Here is a 17,391-nt window from a genome sequence, read left to right as displayed (position 1 = left end):
TCTCAGTACTCCTCTCAAAATGTGCAGTTCGTTGGACGGTGACGGTTTAGAGCATTTATCGAGACGTCTTTCTGCCAGTGGTGTCTCTAAGGAAGGGATGTCTTTCCTCCGGGTCATCGTGGTAGGGCACCATCTCCCTGCCTTCTCCAGGGTGACCCCGAGCTCATAATCTCATTGATTTGCACTTTTTATCAAAATAAATAAATTGTCCTGGTTTAATTTTGTGAGAGGTGCCCCCTGCTGGTTATGTGTGGGAATGACAGCAAGGTATTCAGGTAGTAGCCACTAATCTAGAGTGTTGGGAGCTTAGGGCTGTGATGAAATGTATTATTATTAGTTGCATTCATATAGCACCTTTCTCAAACCAGGTGCAGGGGAGGAGCTTAAGACCAGGACAGAGCACCAACCATCACTGGACATACCTGCACACACAGGACAATTTAGAGTATCCAGTCAACCTAACCACCATGTTTTTGGACTGTGGGAGTTAACCAGAGACCCCAGAGGAAACCCACACAGACACAGAGCACTTCACCCAGCTAGGGACTTGAACGCAAGACCCTAGACCTGAGAGGCAGATATGCTAACCACCACACCACAGTGCTTGCATTGCTAATAGAATGGTGTTTACAATGAGGACATGATTCAGGCAGCCTGTGTTTCCAAAATATGTCACTGGTGTTTCACTGAAATGAGAGATGTGTTACTCAAAGGTAATCTCACAGTACAATGACAATAATAATGAATTTAAAAAATAAATAAAACTGCTAAGTTCATATCTGAAAGCTATATATTTAATTGTAAATGTTTGTGTCTCAGTAGTTCTGTTGCATTCTGTTTGTCCATTAAAAAGCGTGTGTGTGTGGGTGTATATGCATGTGTGTCTGTGTACTAAGTTCCTGACTGAGGCGTGGTGACGACACGCCTATGTAAAGTATTAGATTGGGCAGACATCCTCCACTGGAAAACTTCACCACTTCAAATCAACTGTAACCTGCATTAGCAGAACACGTCACCCAGAGTGTGAAGCTCCTCAGTGTTAGCTGAGCACCTGGTCCACTAGACCCAGTGCACCTTCACCTCATACCCGCCTGCTCTTCTGTAGACGCCCTCATCAGACATTCAGTTTGCGTTCTCTCTCTCTCTCTCTCTGTTACATATAGAGAGAGTTACACATAGAGAGAGTTACATATCTCTATCCCACACTCTCTCTTCCTGTTTCTTTCACTCACTCCTGCATGATGCAGAGCTGATGAACACACACACACACACACACACACACACACAGGTCCCATGACTGACACTGCATCCTCTCTTATGTCTAAATCCATTTCGTACAGTCACACTGATGTAACAAACCAGTCAGTTCTGCTTGGCACAATGAACTGATTCTTCTCTTGTGATTTTGTTGAAAGTCAATGACTTTTGTGCTACAGAGACTCACGTTTGTGGTAGAGTGACAGGATTATGATACAGGGACACATGTTTGCCTTAAACAGAGCATTCTCTTGCTTACTCACTCGTTCTCTCATTCATTCATTTAATTGTTCAATCATTCACTCAGATAACCCAGTCAAATGATAATTTCCCATACAGCTGCCTGTATTGAGCTTTTGATTGTGCTTAAGACCTTAAATAGTGATAACAGTACAGAAGACCTGCAAACCAAACCAAACCAATACTTAACCAAGCATCCCACTCTACATGAAGCCTGGACACTGGAGCCTGGACACCGGACATTGTAGCCTGGACACTTGAGCTTGGACACTGAACACTGGGACATGGACACTGGACACTGGACATTGTAGCCTGGACACTGGACACTGGCGCCTGGACACTAGAGCCTGGATACTAGACATTGGACACTAGAGCTTGGACACTGGACGCTGGAGTCTGGACACTGGAACCTGGACAGCGGACATTGGAGCCTGGACACTGGATCCTGGACACTGGAGCTTGGACACTGAACACTGGGACCTGGATGCTGGAGCCTGGACACTTGAACTTGGACACCAGACATAGTAGCCTGGACACTGGACACTGGAGCCTGGACACTGGACATTGGACACTGGAGCTTGGACACTGGACGCTGCAGTCTGGACACTGGAACCTGGACAGCGGACATTGGAGCCTGGACACCAGAGACTGGACACTGGAGCCTGGACACTGTAGCGTGAACACTGGACACTGGAACCTGGATACTGGAGTCTGGACACTGGAGCCTGGACACTGGAGCCCAGTGCTTGCTGAGGGAAAAAGTACTTATTAAAGTTTGTTGAAAGACAGAGGATAACATTTTGTGTCAGACAGAAACTGGATAACACAATAATGAATATTTTTATAGTATAGTGTTTTTGGCTGTCTCCCAATTCTCTCTCTCTCTGTCTCTCTCTCTCTCTCTCTCTCTCTCTCTCTCTCTCACACACGCTCTCTCTCTCTCTCTCTCTCTCTCTCTTGCTCTCTCACACCCTCTCTCTGTATCTCTCTGTCTCTCTCTCTCTCACACCCTCTCTCTCTCTCTCTCTCTCTCTCTCTCTCTCTCTCTCTCTCACACACGCTCTCTCTCTCTTGCTCTCTCACACCCTCTCTCTGTATCTCTCTGTCTCTCTCTCTCACACCCTCTCTCTCTGTCTCTCTCTCTCTCTCTCTCACTCTGTCTCTCTCTCGCACCCTCTCTCTCTCGCACCCTCTCTCTCTCTCTCTCTCTCTCTCTCTCTCTCTCTCTCTCTCTCTCTCTACCAATCTACATTAATCATACATGGTGCTGTTTCTCTATTTTCTTATTGTGTGTGTCCTTTATTAACTCACAGCAACACCAAGAGATCCTCCCAGCATGCATTTCTGCATCTGAAGTAGCATTTCCCTGGCATGCTGCTGGCTGTCTGCGTGTATCAGTAAACATTTGCTAATAGGATATCCAAAAACAGGGAACACAGGTCGCGCTAGATGCTCGTGTGTGCTGGGTGGAGCGGTGTGGAGTTTATGAGAATGTTAATTTAGCACACACCTCTACAAACACCCACAAGTGTTGCACGGTATCTGGTAAACTCTTTGCACCGTTGCGTAGCATCCCCTAAATCTAGAAATCTGCTTGTATTTACTCACTTCTAACCTTTTCCAGTTCCACTGCAGTCTTGGGGCTTCAGCAGATGTGTACTGTGATGTCTGTAATGTCCGTCTCTCTGCAGACTGAGGAAGCTTTTCATCTGAAACACCTGCATGTGAGAGTCTGTCATCACACAGGAATGCTGAACTTCCCTGTCAGTTTCATTCAGTCTGCATGCTATAAAGGCAGTTATCAGGTTCATGAATGTGATTTAACAAGAATCTATTATACAGCTCTCATTATGCAGATGTCTGCGTGCTAAATGGTGGTTGGCTGTAAAGGAGAGGATGATGAACAGATCGAGAATGTGTGTGAGAGAGAGAGAGAGAATGACAGAAAGAGAAAAAAGAGTGATGGAAAGACTGTGTGTGTGTGTGTGTGTGTGTGTGTGTGTGTGTGTGTGTGTGTTGTGTGTGTTATATGTGTGTGAGTGAGTGTGTGTGTGTGTGTGTATGTGTGTGTGTGAGTGTGTGTGTGTGTGTGTGTGTGTGTGTATGTGTGTGTGTGTGTGTGTGTGTGTGTGTGTGTTATATGTGTGTGTGTGAGTTGTGTGTGTGTGTGTGTGTGTGTATGTGTGTGTGTACTCTTCTGAAACTCATACATACCCAATCATTCAGTATACAGAATACACTGCGTATAGTTGTCAATACAAACCTATAAGAGGAAAATAACAGAGGAATTATAAAAATGAATGAGAAATGAGATTCTATTAGAGGGGAGTTTGAATGGAGGGACGGAGGACAGAGGCAGAGAGTAGAATGATCGAGGAGTGGAACAGGTATTCCCAGTCCCATTCATCGCTGGAGCACCTGTTTCAGTGGGTGGAGACCACGGTATCATAACTAGAGGGAGCAGAAGCTTTGCCTGGAGAGAGAGGCTAAGGGAAGAGAAGACAGCAGAAGAGAGGAATCCGAGGATACGCTTACACCCTGGATACACACACACACACTCCCAGCATGTTCAGCAAAAAGAAGGAAATGAACACAGGGAGAATCAGCCAGTAAGTGCAACTTTATGGTGTATGTGTGTGTATGTATATTTGTGAGTGTGTGAGTGTGTGGGTGTGTGTGTCCTCTCTGGTCTCATGTTCTGTTTTAAGGCTTGTGAGTTCCTCACTTAACTTCCCTGTGAACTCCACTCACGGTCTTGCCCACTTCGTGTCTGACGCTGATATGATGTATAGGAAAAGTGATTTCCCGGATTTATCCGAATGCAACCTAAACTGGACCTTAACTCAAAGTAACTGTCTCCGTATCGGTATGTCTGAGTAACGTTGGAAGGGTGCTGCTCTGAACTGCGTGCCTTTCTGTCTCCTGCTGCGCCAGTATGGAATGCGCGAGCTGGGTCTGCGAACGTGCACATTGCAGAGCGATAAAAGCAATGTGCTGTCGCACCGCCGTTCAGACTAAATCTTTACCTAACAGCCATAAATGAGTCTTGCTCTTAAGCATGCGTTGCGTCGTTTTAATGGGCCAGGCCTCCGAGCGGCTTTAATGTATCTTTATTGCAGGCCTCGCCTGTTCAGGCAGTGACTACTGCAGTGACTCACCGACGCTCGTGGGTGGGTTCGCCGAAGCGTGCGCGATAACTGTTTATGAGTGGAAATAATCGCTTTCAGTGCGATAAGACTGCAGGCCAGTTTGAATGGGCGAAGCATTTTCACTTGCAACATAATACTTTGCACATTAGCGAGAAGTATCTGATCAATTATAAATGAACGAATAAACAAAAAAGTTTTCATTAAAAAAAAAAAAAAAATGCAGCGGCTCATGCAAAAAGCTGTGGCATGTGGCCGTGCCCTCGTCGGTTCCAGGTACGGTCTGTTTTCCTTTAAGGGTGTGTACGGCAGCGGCGCGACCGGCAGTCTACACACCCTGAAAGAAGGGCGGTGCGGTCGAGGAGCCCGTGCGAGCGAGGCCGATTAACCACAGTCGGTGCATTGACTGCCCTCGTGGCGGCATGTGGAGCTGATGTTGAAGATGCAGCGAAATAAAGACGGTCATTAACAGCACGCCGTTTAACACCTCCTGCGCACAAATGAACTCAGAGACAGGGCTGAGCACTTACGATAAACCCGTGAACAGATTAAAAAGGACAGCATGGTGGCAGCATGTTTATCTGTAATCACTGTGTGTGGGGGTGTGTGTGTGTGTGTGCGTGCGCGCTTACTAAGCATGTTTCTATGTGACATTATCAGGTGTGTATGATAGAGGCAGTTCTGAGCTGCGATATACAGGTGAACAGATGAAGGTGATTACTAGAGAACAGTATGATGATAGAAGCGTATTTATCTTTATCATTGCTTGGGTGTGGGGATGTGTGTCTTTTCCAGTGCACATATTTGTGCACTGTGAGGTATGCTGTTTTTCAGGTATGTTACTATGACACACACATATATAAAAGGGTTAGTTCAAAGAAACCAAACCAGAACCCCCTGCAGTGCTAGGCTAAAACACACACACACACACACACACACACACACACACACACACACACACACACACACACACACACACACACAGACACACAGACACACACACACACACAGACACACACACGCACGCAACATTCTCACTCACTCACTCATGCTGTCACTCTCACTTGTACACTCCCCTGCTTTCCCCTCACATTCCTTTCTTTTTCATCTCTCTCTCTCTCTCTCTCTCTCTCACACACACACACACATACACACACCTTTATGCCATCCAGTATCCCCACAGATCCTGTATCTCCATAGTCCAGTATCCCCACAGATCCTGTATCTCCACAGTCCAGTATCCCCACAGATCCTGTATCTCCGCAGTCCAGTATCCCCACAGATCCTGTATCTCCACAGTCCAGTATCTCCACAGATCCTGTATCTCCACAGTCCAGTATCTCCACAGATCCTGTATCTCCAGAGTCCAGTATCCCCACAGATCCTGTATCTCCACAGTCCAGTATCTCCACAGATCCTGTATCTCCATAGTCCAGTATCCCTACAGATCCTGTATCTCCGCAGTCCAGTATCCCCACAGATCCTGTATCTCCACAGTCCAGTATCTCCACAGATCCTGTATCTCCACAGTCCAGTATCCCCACAGATCCTGTATCTCCACAGTCTAGTATCTCCACAGATCCTGTATCTCCAGAGTCCAGTATCCCCACAGATCCTGTATCTCCACAGTCCAGTATCCCCACAGATCCTGTATCTCCACAGTCCAGTATCCCCACAGATCCTGTATCTCCAGAGTCCAGTATCCCCACAGATCCTGTATCTCCACAGTCCAGTATCTCCACAGATCCTGTATCTCCACAGTCCAGTATCCCCACAGATCCTGTATCTCCACAGTCCAGTATCCCCACAGATCCTGTATCTCCAGAGTCCAGTATCCCCACAGATCCTGTATCTCCACAGTCCAGTATCCCCACAGATCCTGTATCTCCACAGTCCAGTATCTCCACAGATCCTGTATCTCCAGAGTCCAGTATCCCCACAGATCCTGTATCTCCACAGTCCAGTATCCCCACAGATCCTGTATCTCCAGAGTCCAGTATCCCCACAGATCCTGTATCTCCGCAGTCCAGTATCCCCACAGATCCTGTATCTCCAGAGTCCCTGTATGTCCACAGACCCTGTATTGTTATGGATTTCAGATGGACCAGCTGGGGTATAATAGCTTGTTGTTGTTCAGCAGTCCTGTATGTCCTGTATGTCATACAATATATATACTGTCAGCATATGTGGTTAGGGACATACATGAAACATTACTTACGATCATTAAACTTGTCCAAGCCTCCTGGATTCTCCAAATATACTCAGTGAGTGATAATATGTATGTAAAACCAACACATTGGAAAACGTTTATACAGATAACATCAAAAAATACCACAAAGATAACACAATCATAAGACAAAGATAACACACAAACATAACATACCGGTAACCCATAAACATAACACACACAAAAAATCTCCTATTTTTGCTTTCCGTTGAGTTTATATATATATTTGGATGACAGTATTGCTTTATTTAGGTAAGCTCCATCATATAGGCAATTGCTGACTATTCATTCACAGTAAGACTGAGGGTCAAAGGTTAAGATTCTCCCTAAGTGTCAAATAGCCACAATTTAAATGAGAGAAGAGTAGTAACATCATCACAGCTGATGTCACTGCACTAATCATCATCATCACCACCATCATCATCATCACAGCTTGGCTGGGATATATTAACTGAACAAGGCACTGAGTGCGGGATTGTGGGTAAATGCAGGCTCTACCAGCTCATCTTGGAATCTTCTCAGGGTTAGAGGAGCATGAAGGCATCTGTTTGTTGAAGACTTTCAGCATCACATATTAGCAAAAGAAATGACCCGTTATGCCTCTTCAAACAGAAGAAATGACCTGGCAACCCTTTTCAAACAAAGGGCATATTTTTCAGTTCTAGTTTTCATAACTAGTTGACAGATGTTAGTATTGTCGGAATGCTGCGGAAAAAATCCCTAGAAGAACCAGTGGGATCGCACTATGACCTGGGTCCACATTCCAGCCAACACACCCAGGCCATGAGGGGCGGGGCTGGGGGGGGTGTGGCTTCTCCCTGAGGTTATGTAACATCAAGCTGGACTTAGAAGGTTACTGACATGGACATGATAAGGCCCAGAATGGAAGGGATGTGCTTCTGGCCATCCTGGGAGTGATGTGGTACGCAGAATGACTACTGGGGTGTGTGTGTGTGTGTGTGTGTGTGTGTGTGTGTGTGTGAGTGTGTGTGTGTGTGTGTGTGTGTGAGTGTGTGTGTGTGTGTGTGTGAGTGTGTGTGTATGAGTGTGTGTGTGTGTGGGTGAGTGTGTGTGTGTGTGTGTGTGTGTGTGTAATAATTGCATGCATACAATCTTGTTCTATATGTTTGTATATACTGTATCCTGTTAGAGTTTCTGGAGAGAGATGTTCTGTGGTGTAATGAACTGTTCTGTGGTGTAATGAACTGTTCTGTGGTGTAATGAACTGCTCTGTGGTGTAATGAACTGTTCTGTGGTGTAATGAGCTGTTCTGTGGTGTAATGAGCTGTTCTGTGGTGTAATGAACTGCTCTGTGGTGTAATGAACTGCTCTGTGGTGTAATGAACTGCTCTGTGGTGTAATGAACTGCTCTGGACAAACCTTCCCCCAGTGTGCTCCTGTGTTCCATTTGTCTTGCTTTCGTTCACCTTCCCCATGATACAGTGCATGCAGCCTCAGCATGATAAAGTGTGTGTGTGCGTGTGTGTGCTCAGGGTGCAGGCTAATGACCTGGTGGTGCTGATTGCACGCATGCAGAGTAGTGCAGACAAGGTGGAGACCAACATCCTGCGTGTAGAAGATCTGTTGGCTGAAGTACTACCACACACACACACACACACACTCACACACACACTCATGTTCATACTCACACACTTACACTCACACTCACATGCATGCACTCCTATTCACATAGACTGACTCACATGTACACACAAATATTCACACTCAGACATGCACACACACTTGATTTCACACACACAAATACTTGCACATGCACACAAACATATTCATACACACTTGCACACATACTTGTGCGCACACACACACATACTCACCCACACTCACACATACACACATGCATATGCTTTGTTTCTCCTTAATGAACTATGCCAATGGCATATTGGAGCACTCACCCTCTCCTCTCCTCTCCTCTCCTATCCTATCCTCTCCTCTCCTCTCCTCTCCTCTCCTCCTCTCCTCTCCTCTCTTCTCCTCCTCTCCTCTCCTCCTCCTCTCCTCTCCTCCCCTCTCCTCTCCTCCTCTCCCCTCTCCTCTCCTCAGGACTCAGAGAATGGGAAGCGTGGAGTGTCTCTGACTCGGCGGATTGAGGCAGCGGACAACCTGTCCTCGGCAGAGACGCTGCTGAAGGAGCTCTTCCTGGACGTGGACAAAGTCAAGAAACTACAGCACCCACAGGCAGGAGAGATCGAGCTGGAGTGAGTTCCAGAGCTGCACTACTGCTCACACACACACACTAGTCTCTCAAACTTTATAGTGTAGTTCCAAACTATTGCTCAACATGAAACCTCTCTCCCTCTCTCTCTCTCTCTCTCTCTCTCTCTCTCCCTCTCTCTCTCTCTCTCTCCCTCTGTCTCTCTCTCTCCCTCTCTCTCTCTCCCTCTCTCTCTTCCTCTCTCTCTCTCCCTCTCTCTCTCTTCCTCTCCCCCTCTCTCTCTCTCTCTCTCCCTTTCTCTCTTCCTCTCACTCTCTCTCTCCTTCTCTCTCTCTCTCCCTCTCTCTCTCTCGCTCCCTCAGTAGCTTTGTTCAGACCCTGTTTTTCTTTTGTCTGTTGCTTTATTTCTCTATGTCTGTGTCTCTCTCTCCCTCAGCGTGAGTAACCTTCATGACCGCTGGTTTCAGTGTTGCAGTACGTATCGAGACCTGTACAAGCAGAGTCTCGAGGTGGACCTCAAGCCCAAAATCAACTGGGCCCAGGTGCTCAGCAACAAGCAGGTGAGGAACCTCCCTGAGACCTCCCTGAGACCTCTTTGAGTCGACCGTGTTAAAGGTGTCCTGAGTCATGTCTCACCACCGTCTCTTTGTCTTCCGGCTGGACAGGCTTTAGTTTAGTCCTTAACACTATGATTGCCTCCTTTCTTTTCTCCCTCTCTCTCTCTTTCTCTCCCTCTCTCCCTCCCTCTCTCCCCTTCACCTTCTTCTGTGTATATATACAGCTTTTTTTCTTCTTCTTTGTTTATTTTAGCTGCTTGGTAGTTACCTCGTTTGTGTTGTCAGTGACATCATGAATGAACACGGTAATGTTTTCTTTGTTGGACTGATGGTTTGCTTCAGTGATGATCTCAGCACACTGTGAGAGAGAAAGAGAGAGAGAGACAGAGAGAGAGACAGCAGACTGACTGCAGTTCTGTAAGAGTGAGAGAGAGACAGTTCTGCGTGAGAGAGAGACAGCAGACTGACTGCAGTTCTGTAAGAGTGAGAGAGAGACAGTTCTGCATGAGAGAGACAGCAGACTGACTGCAGTTCTGTAAGAGTGAGAGAGAGACAGTTCTGCGTGAGAGAGAGACAGCAGACTGACTGCAGTTCTGTAAGAGTGAGAGAGAGACAGTTCTGCATGAGAGAGAGACAGCAGACTGACTGCAGTTCTGTAAGAGTGAGAGAGAGACAGTTCTGCGTGAGAGAGAGACAGCAGACTCAGTCCTTGTTGTGTCTTGCAGAGGCAGATCCAGGAGGAGGCTTTTGGTCCCACTCTGTCTGATGTGGAGAAGCAGGTCGCTGCCCACAACATCGCACATAAAGAGATCGAAGCTTACCGCTCTCAGATAGACTCATCGGTTAGTACACGCACACACACAGAAACACAAAGAACATGTAGTACAGTGATTTAGTTATTTTTGCCTGGAAATACAATGATCTTTCTGATAAATGACCCAAGTGTCCTGTCTTCTCAAACAGGACATCCCGTCTGTGAAAAGTCAGTACGCAAAAATTGTGGTGAGTTACATAATTGGAGTTGATTTTATGTAGACCTTTATTATTTATTATTATTTATTATTATTATGTGTGTGTGTGTGTGTGTGTGTGTGCATGCGTGGCTATACATCCGTGTATCTCTCTGTGTCTCACGGTGTGTGTGTGTGTGTGTGTGTGTGTGCTTGCGTGTGTGTGCGTGCGTGCGTGCGTGCGTGTGTGTGTGTGTGTGCGTGCGTGTGTGTGTGTGTGTGTGCGTGCTCCAGGAGAGTTCGCTGAGTCGTAAGCAGAATCTGTCCGCCCTGTACGAGTACCTGCAGCGCTGTGACAAAGAGCTCGCCTACCTGAAGGAGCAGGAGGACCAGATTCGGAAGAGGGACTGGAGCGACCGCATCGAGGATGCGCCTGGAGTCCGCAAGGAGTACGAGGTCAGAACACCCTCAGTGGGTGGGTGGGGCCTCTGAAGGAAGGCAGGGCTTTTTCTAGCTCTGTGGGTGTGTCTACTGGCCAGATGCTGTGTTAAATCTGTTGGGTATCACAGACTGAGGAGGTCTTGGTTCCACAGCTGGATAAGTTTAGACCAAGTCCATCCCAACTGCAGCAGGAACGTCCTATTCTCCATCACCCCCCCCCCCCCCCCCCCCCCCCCCCCCCCCCCCCCCCCCCCCAGGAGTGTAATAGTGGAGAAAATACAGCCTTGCCTCACTGGAACTGTGTGTTATAGCAACACTGTGTGTTATAGCAATACTGGGTTAATACCCAGACATGAGGACATCGTCATACTGGGTTAATACACAGACATGAGGACATCGTCATACTGGGTTAATACCCAGACATGAGGGCATTTACATACTGGGTTAATACCCAGACATGAGGACATCTTCATACTGGGTTAATACCCAGACATGAGGACATCTTCATACTGGGTTAATACCCAGACATGAGGACATCTTCATACTGGGTTAATACCCAGACATGAGGACATCTTCATACTGGGTTAATACCCAGACATGAGGACATCTTCATACTGGGTTAATACCCAGACATGAGGACATCTTCATACTGGGTTAATACCCAGACATGAGGACATCTTCATACTGGGTTAATACCCAGACACGAGGACATCTACATACTGGGTTAATACCCAGGCATGAGGACATCTTCATACTGGGTTAATACCCAGGCATGAGGACATCTTCATACTGGGTTAATACACAGACATGAGGACATCTTCATACTGGGTTAATGCACTGACCTGAGGACATCTTCATACTGGGTTAATACACTGACATGAGGACATCTACATACTGGGTTAATACCCAGGCATGAGGACATCATACTGGGTTAATACCCAGACATGAGAACATCTTCATACTGGGTTAATACACAGACATGAGGACATCTTCATACTGGGATAGTACCCAGACATGAGGACATCTTCATACTGGGTTAATACCTAGACATGACGACATCTTCATACTGGGTTAATAGACTGACCTGAGGACATCTTCATACTGGGTTAATACACAGACACGAGGACATATTCATACTGGGTTAATACACTGACCTGAGGACATCTTCATACTGGGTTAATACACTGACCTGAGGACATCTTCATACTGGGTTAATAGACTGACCTGAGGACATCTTCATACTGGGTTAATACACTGACCTGAGGACATCTTCATACTGGGTTAATACCCAGACATGAGGACATCTACTTACTGGGTTAATACCCAGACATGAGGACATCTTCATACTGGGTTAATACCCAGACATGAGGACATCTTCATACTGGGATAATACCCAGACATGAGTACATCTTCATTCTGGGTTAATACCCAGACATGAGGACATCTTCATACTGGGTTAATACCCAGACATGAGGACATCTTCATACTGGGATAATACCTAGACATGAGGACATCTTCATACTGGGATAATACCCAGACATGAGGACATCTTCATACTGGGTTAATACCCAGACATGAGGACATCTTCATACTGGGTTAATACCCAGACATGAGGACAACTTCATACTGGGTTAATACCCAGACATGAGGACATCTACATACTGGGTTAAAACCCAGATATGAGGACATCTTCATACTGGGTTAATACCCAGACATGAGGACATCTACTTACTGGGTTAATACCCAGACATGAGGACATCTTCATACTGGGTTAATACCCAGCCATGAGGACATCTTCATACTGGGTTAATACCCAGACATGAGGACATCTTCATACTGGGTTAATACCCAGACACGAGGACATCTACATACTGGGTTAATACCCAGGCATGAGGACATCTTCATACTGGGTTAATACCCAGGCATGAGGACATCTTCATACTGGGTTAATACACAGACATGAGGACATCTTCATACTGGGTTAATGCACTGACCTGAGGACATCTTCATACTGGGTTAATACACTGACATGAGGACATCTACATACTGGGTTAATACCCAGGCATGAGGACATCATACTGGGTTAATACCCAGACATGAGAACATCTTCATACTGGGTTAATACACAGACATGAGGACATCTTCATACTGGGTTAATACCCAGACATGAGGACATCTACATACTGGGTTAATACCCAGGCATGAGGACATCATACTGGGTTAATTCCCAGACATGAGAACGTCTTCATACTGGGTTAATACACAGACATGAGGACATCTTCATACTGGGTTAATACCCAGACATGATGACATCTTCATACTGGGTTAATACACAGACACGAGGACATATTCATACTGGGTTAATACACTGACCTGAGGACATCTTCATACTGGGTTAATACACTGACCTGAGGACATCTTCATACTGGGTTAATAGACTGACCTGAGGACATCTTCATACTGGGTTAATACACTGACCTGAGGACATCTTCATACTGGGTTAATACACTGACCTGAGGACATCTTCATACTGGGTTAATACCCAGACATGAGGACATCTTCATACTGGGTTAATACCCAGACATGAGGACATCTTCATTCTGGGTTAATACCCAGACATAAGGACATCTTCATACTGGGTTAATACCCAGACATGAGGACATCTTCATACTGGGTTAATACCCAGACATGAGGACATCTTCATACTGGGTTAATGCACTGACCTGAGGACATCTTCATACTGGGTTAATACACTGACATGAGGACATCTACATACTGGGTTAATACCCAGGCATGAGGACATCATACTGGGTTAATACCCAGACATGAGTACATCTTCATTCTGGGTTAATACCCAGACATGAGGACATCTTCATACTGGGTTAATACCCAGACATGAGGACATCTTCATACTGGGATAATACCTAGACATGAGGACATCTTCATACTGGGATAATACCCAGACATGAGGACATCTTCATACTGGGTTAATACCCAGACATGAGGACATCTTCATACTGGGTTAATACCCAGACATGAGGACAACTTCATACTGGGTTAATACCCAGACATGAGGACATCTACATACTGGGTTAAAACCCAGATATGAGGACATCTTCATACTGGGTTAATACCCAGACATGAGGACATCTACTTACTGGGTTAATACCCAGACATGAGGACATCTTCATACTAGGTTAATACCCAGCCATGAGGACATCTTCATACTGGGTTAATACCCAGACATGAGGACATCTTCATACTGGGTTAATACCCAGACACGAGGACATCTACATACTGGGTTAATACCCAGGCATGAGGACATCTTCATACTGGGTTAATACCCAGGCATGAGGACATCTTCATACTGGGTTAATACACAGACATGAGGACATCTTCATACTGGGTTAATGCACTGACCTGAGGACATCTTCATACTGGGTTAATACACTGACATGAGGACATCTACATACTGGGTTAATACCCAGGCATGAGGACATCATACTGGGTTAATACCCAGACATGAGAACATCTTCATACTGGGTTAATACACAGACATGAGGACATCTTCATACTGGGCTAATACCCAGACATGAGGACATCTACATACTGGGTTAATACCCAGGCATGAGGACATCATACTGGGTTAATTCCCAGACATGAGAACGTCTTCATACTGGGTTAATACATAGACATGAGGACATCTTCATACTGGGTTAATACCCAGACATGATGACATCTTCATACTGGGTTAATACACAGACACGAGGACATATTCATACTGGGTTAATACACTGACCTGAGGACATCTTCATACTGGGTTAATACACTGACCTGAGGACATCTTCATACTGGGTTAATAGACTGACCTGAGGACATCTTCATACTGGGTTAATACACTGACCTGAGGACATCTTCATACTGGGTTAATACACTGACCTGAGGACATCTTCATACTGGGTTAATACCCAGACATGAGGACATCTTCATACTGGGTTAATACCCAGACATGAGGACATCTTCATTCTGGGTTAATACCCAGACATAAGGACATCTTCATACTGGGTTAATACCCAGACATGAGGACATCTTCATACTGGGTTAATACCCAGACATGAGGACATCTTCATACTGGGTTAATACCCTGACATGAGGACATCTTCATACTGGGATAATACCCAGACATGAGGACATCTTCATACTGGGTTAATACCCAGACATGTGGACATCTTCATACTGGGTTAATACCCAGACATGAGGACAACTTCATACTGGGTTAATACCCAGACATGAGGACATCTACATACTGGGTTAAAACCCAGATATGAGGACATCTTCATACTGGGTTAATACCCAGACATGAGGACATCTACTTACTGGGTTAATACCCAGACATGAGGACATCTTCATACTAGGTTAATACCCAGCCATGAGGACATCTTCATACTGGGTTAATACCCAGCCATGAGGACATCTTCATACTGGGTTAATACCCAGACATGAGGACATCTTCATACTGGGTTAATACCCAGACACGAGGACATCTACATACTGGGTTAATACCCAGGCATGAGGACATCTTCATACTGGGTTAATACCCAGGCATGAGGACATCTTCATACTGGGTTAATACACAGACATGAGGACATCTTCATACTGGGTTAATGCACTGACCTGAGGACATCTTCATACTGGGTTAATACACTGACATGAGGACATCTACATACTGGGTTAATACCCAGGCATGAGGACATCATACTGGGTTAATACCCAGACATGAGAACATCTTCATACTGGGTTAATACACAGACATGAGGACATCTTCATACTGGGTTAATACACAGATATGAGGACATCTTCATACTGGGTTAATACACAGACATGAGGACATCTTCATACTGGGATAGTACCCAGACATGAGGACATCTTCATACTGGGTTAATACCTAGACATGACGACATCTTCATACTGGGTTAATAGACTGACCTGAGGACATCTTCATACTGGGTTAATACACAGACACGAGGACATATTCATACTGGGTTAATACACTGACCTGAGGACATCTTCATACTGGGTTAATACACTGACCTGAGGACATCTTCATACTGGGTTAATAGACTGACCTGAGGACATCTTCATACTGGGTTAATACACTGACCTGAGGACATCTTCATACTGGGTTAATACACTGACCTGAGGACATCTTCATACTGGGTTAATACCCAGACATGAGGACATCTACTTACTGGGTTAATACCCAGACATGAGGACATCTTCATACTGGGTTAATACCCAGACATGAGGACATCTTCATACTGGGATAATACCCAGACATGAGTACATCTTCATTCTGGGTTAATACCCAGACATGAGGACATCTTCATACTGGGTTAATACCCAGACATGAGGACATCTTCATACTGGGTTAATACCCAGACACGAGGACATCTACATACTGTGTTAATACCCAGGCATGAGGACATCATACTGGGTTAATACCCAGACATGAGAACATCTTCATACTGGGTTAATACACAGACATGAGGACATCTTCATACTGGGTTAATACACAGACATGAGGACATCTTCATACTGGGTTAATACCCAGACATGAGGATATCTTCATACTGGGATAATACCCAGACATGAGGACATCTTCATACTGGGTTAATATCCAGACATGAGGACATCTTCATACTGGGTTAATAGACTGACCTGAGGACATCTTCATACTGGGTTAATACACTGACCTGAGGACATCTTCATACTGGGTTAATACCCAGACATGAGGACATCTTCATACTGGGTTAATACACTGACCTGAGGACATCTTCATACTGGGTTAATACCCAAACATGAGGACATCTTCATACTGGGTTAATACCCAGACATGAGGATATCTTCATACTGGGATAATACCCAGACATGAGGACATCGTCATACTGGCTTAATATCCAGACATGAGGACATCTTCATACTGGGTTAATACACAGACATGAGGACAACTTCATACTGGGTTAATACCCAGACATGAGAACATCTACATACTGGGTTAATACTGGGTTCAGTAGAATGTTACAGAGTTCAGTAGAATTCACTTCAGTAGAGTGGTACAGAGTTCAGTAGAGTTCAGTAAAGTTAAATAGAGTTCAGTAGAGTGGTTCTACAGACCAGAGATCTGTCGTGAGCGTTGGGTCTGCTGTGTACAGGCATCCTGACTCGGTAAATCAAACCAGTCTGTGCTGGTGCTGAGGACTTGCTTTACATCCATTGCTCCGCCCATGTAGGCGGGGTTTACACAAGCTTTATGAACGCTTTGATAAATCCCAGTGTATCCAGTCCTTCTCCCTGACGTTTGTGAATGATACGTGTTTGGCAGAGGTTCAAGGACAACAGC

General features: G+C 45.5%; 1 protein-coding gene across 1 annotated transcript in view; it reads left to right on the top strand.

Moving 5' to 3' along the window:
* The first annotated feature begins 3,997 nt into the window (after positions 1–3,997).
* Positions 3,998–17,391, top strand: part of evplb (envoplakin b) — a 25,763-nt gene continuing 12,369 nt past the window's right edge. The window contains exons 1-8 of the mRNA XM_035525813.1: positions 3,998–4,106; positions 8,364–8,463; positions 8,932–9,086; positions 9,480–9,603; positions 10,326–10,442; positions 10,564–10,602; positions 10,845–11,006; positions 17,374–17,391. The exon at positions 17,374–17,391 is cut by the window's right edge and continues 87 nt beyond it. Of these exons, the coding sequence (XP_035381706.1) occupies positions 4,063–4,106; positions 8,364–8,463; positions 8,932–9,086; positions 9,480–9,603; positions 10,326–10,442; positions 10,564–10,602; positions 10,845–11,006; positions 17,374–17,391 (759 nt within the window). The 5' untranslated portion in view covers positions 3,998–4,062. The remainder of the gene's footprint in view (positions 4,107–8,363; positions 8,464–8,931; positions 9,087–9,479; positions 9,604–10,325; positions 10,443–10,563; positions 10,603–10,844; positions 11,007–17,373) is intronic.

Source organism: Electrophorus electricus, chromosome 4 (assembly GCF_013358815.1).
Source record: "Electrophorus electricus isolate fEleEle1 chromosome 4, fEleEle1.pri, whole genome shotgun sequence".
In the NCBI taxonomy this organism is placed as follows: domain Eukaryota; kingdom Metazoa; phylum Chordata; class Actinopteri; order Gymnotiformes; family Gymnotidae; genus Electrophorus; species Electrophorus electricus.
Note: the sequence above shows the minus strand (reverse complement) of the source record. Positions and strands in the feature narration are given on the sequence as shown.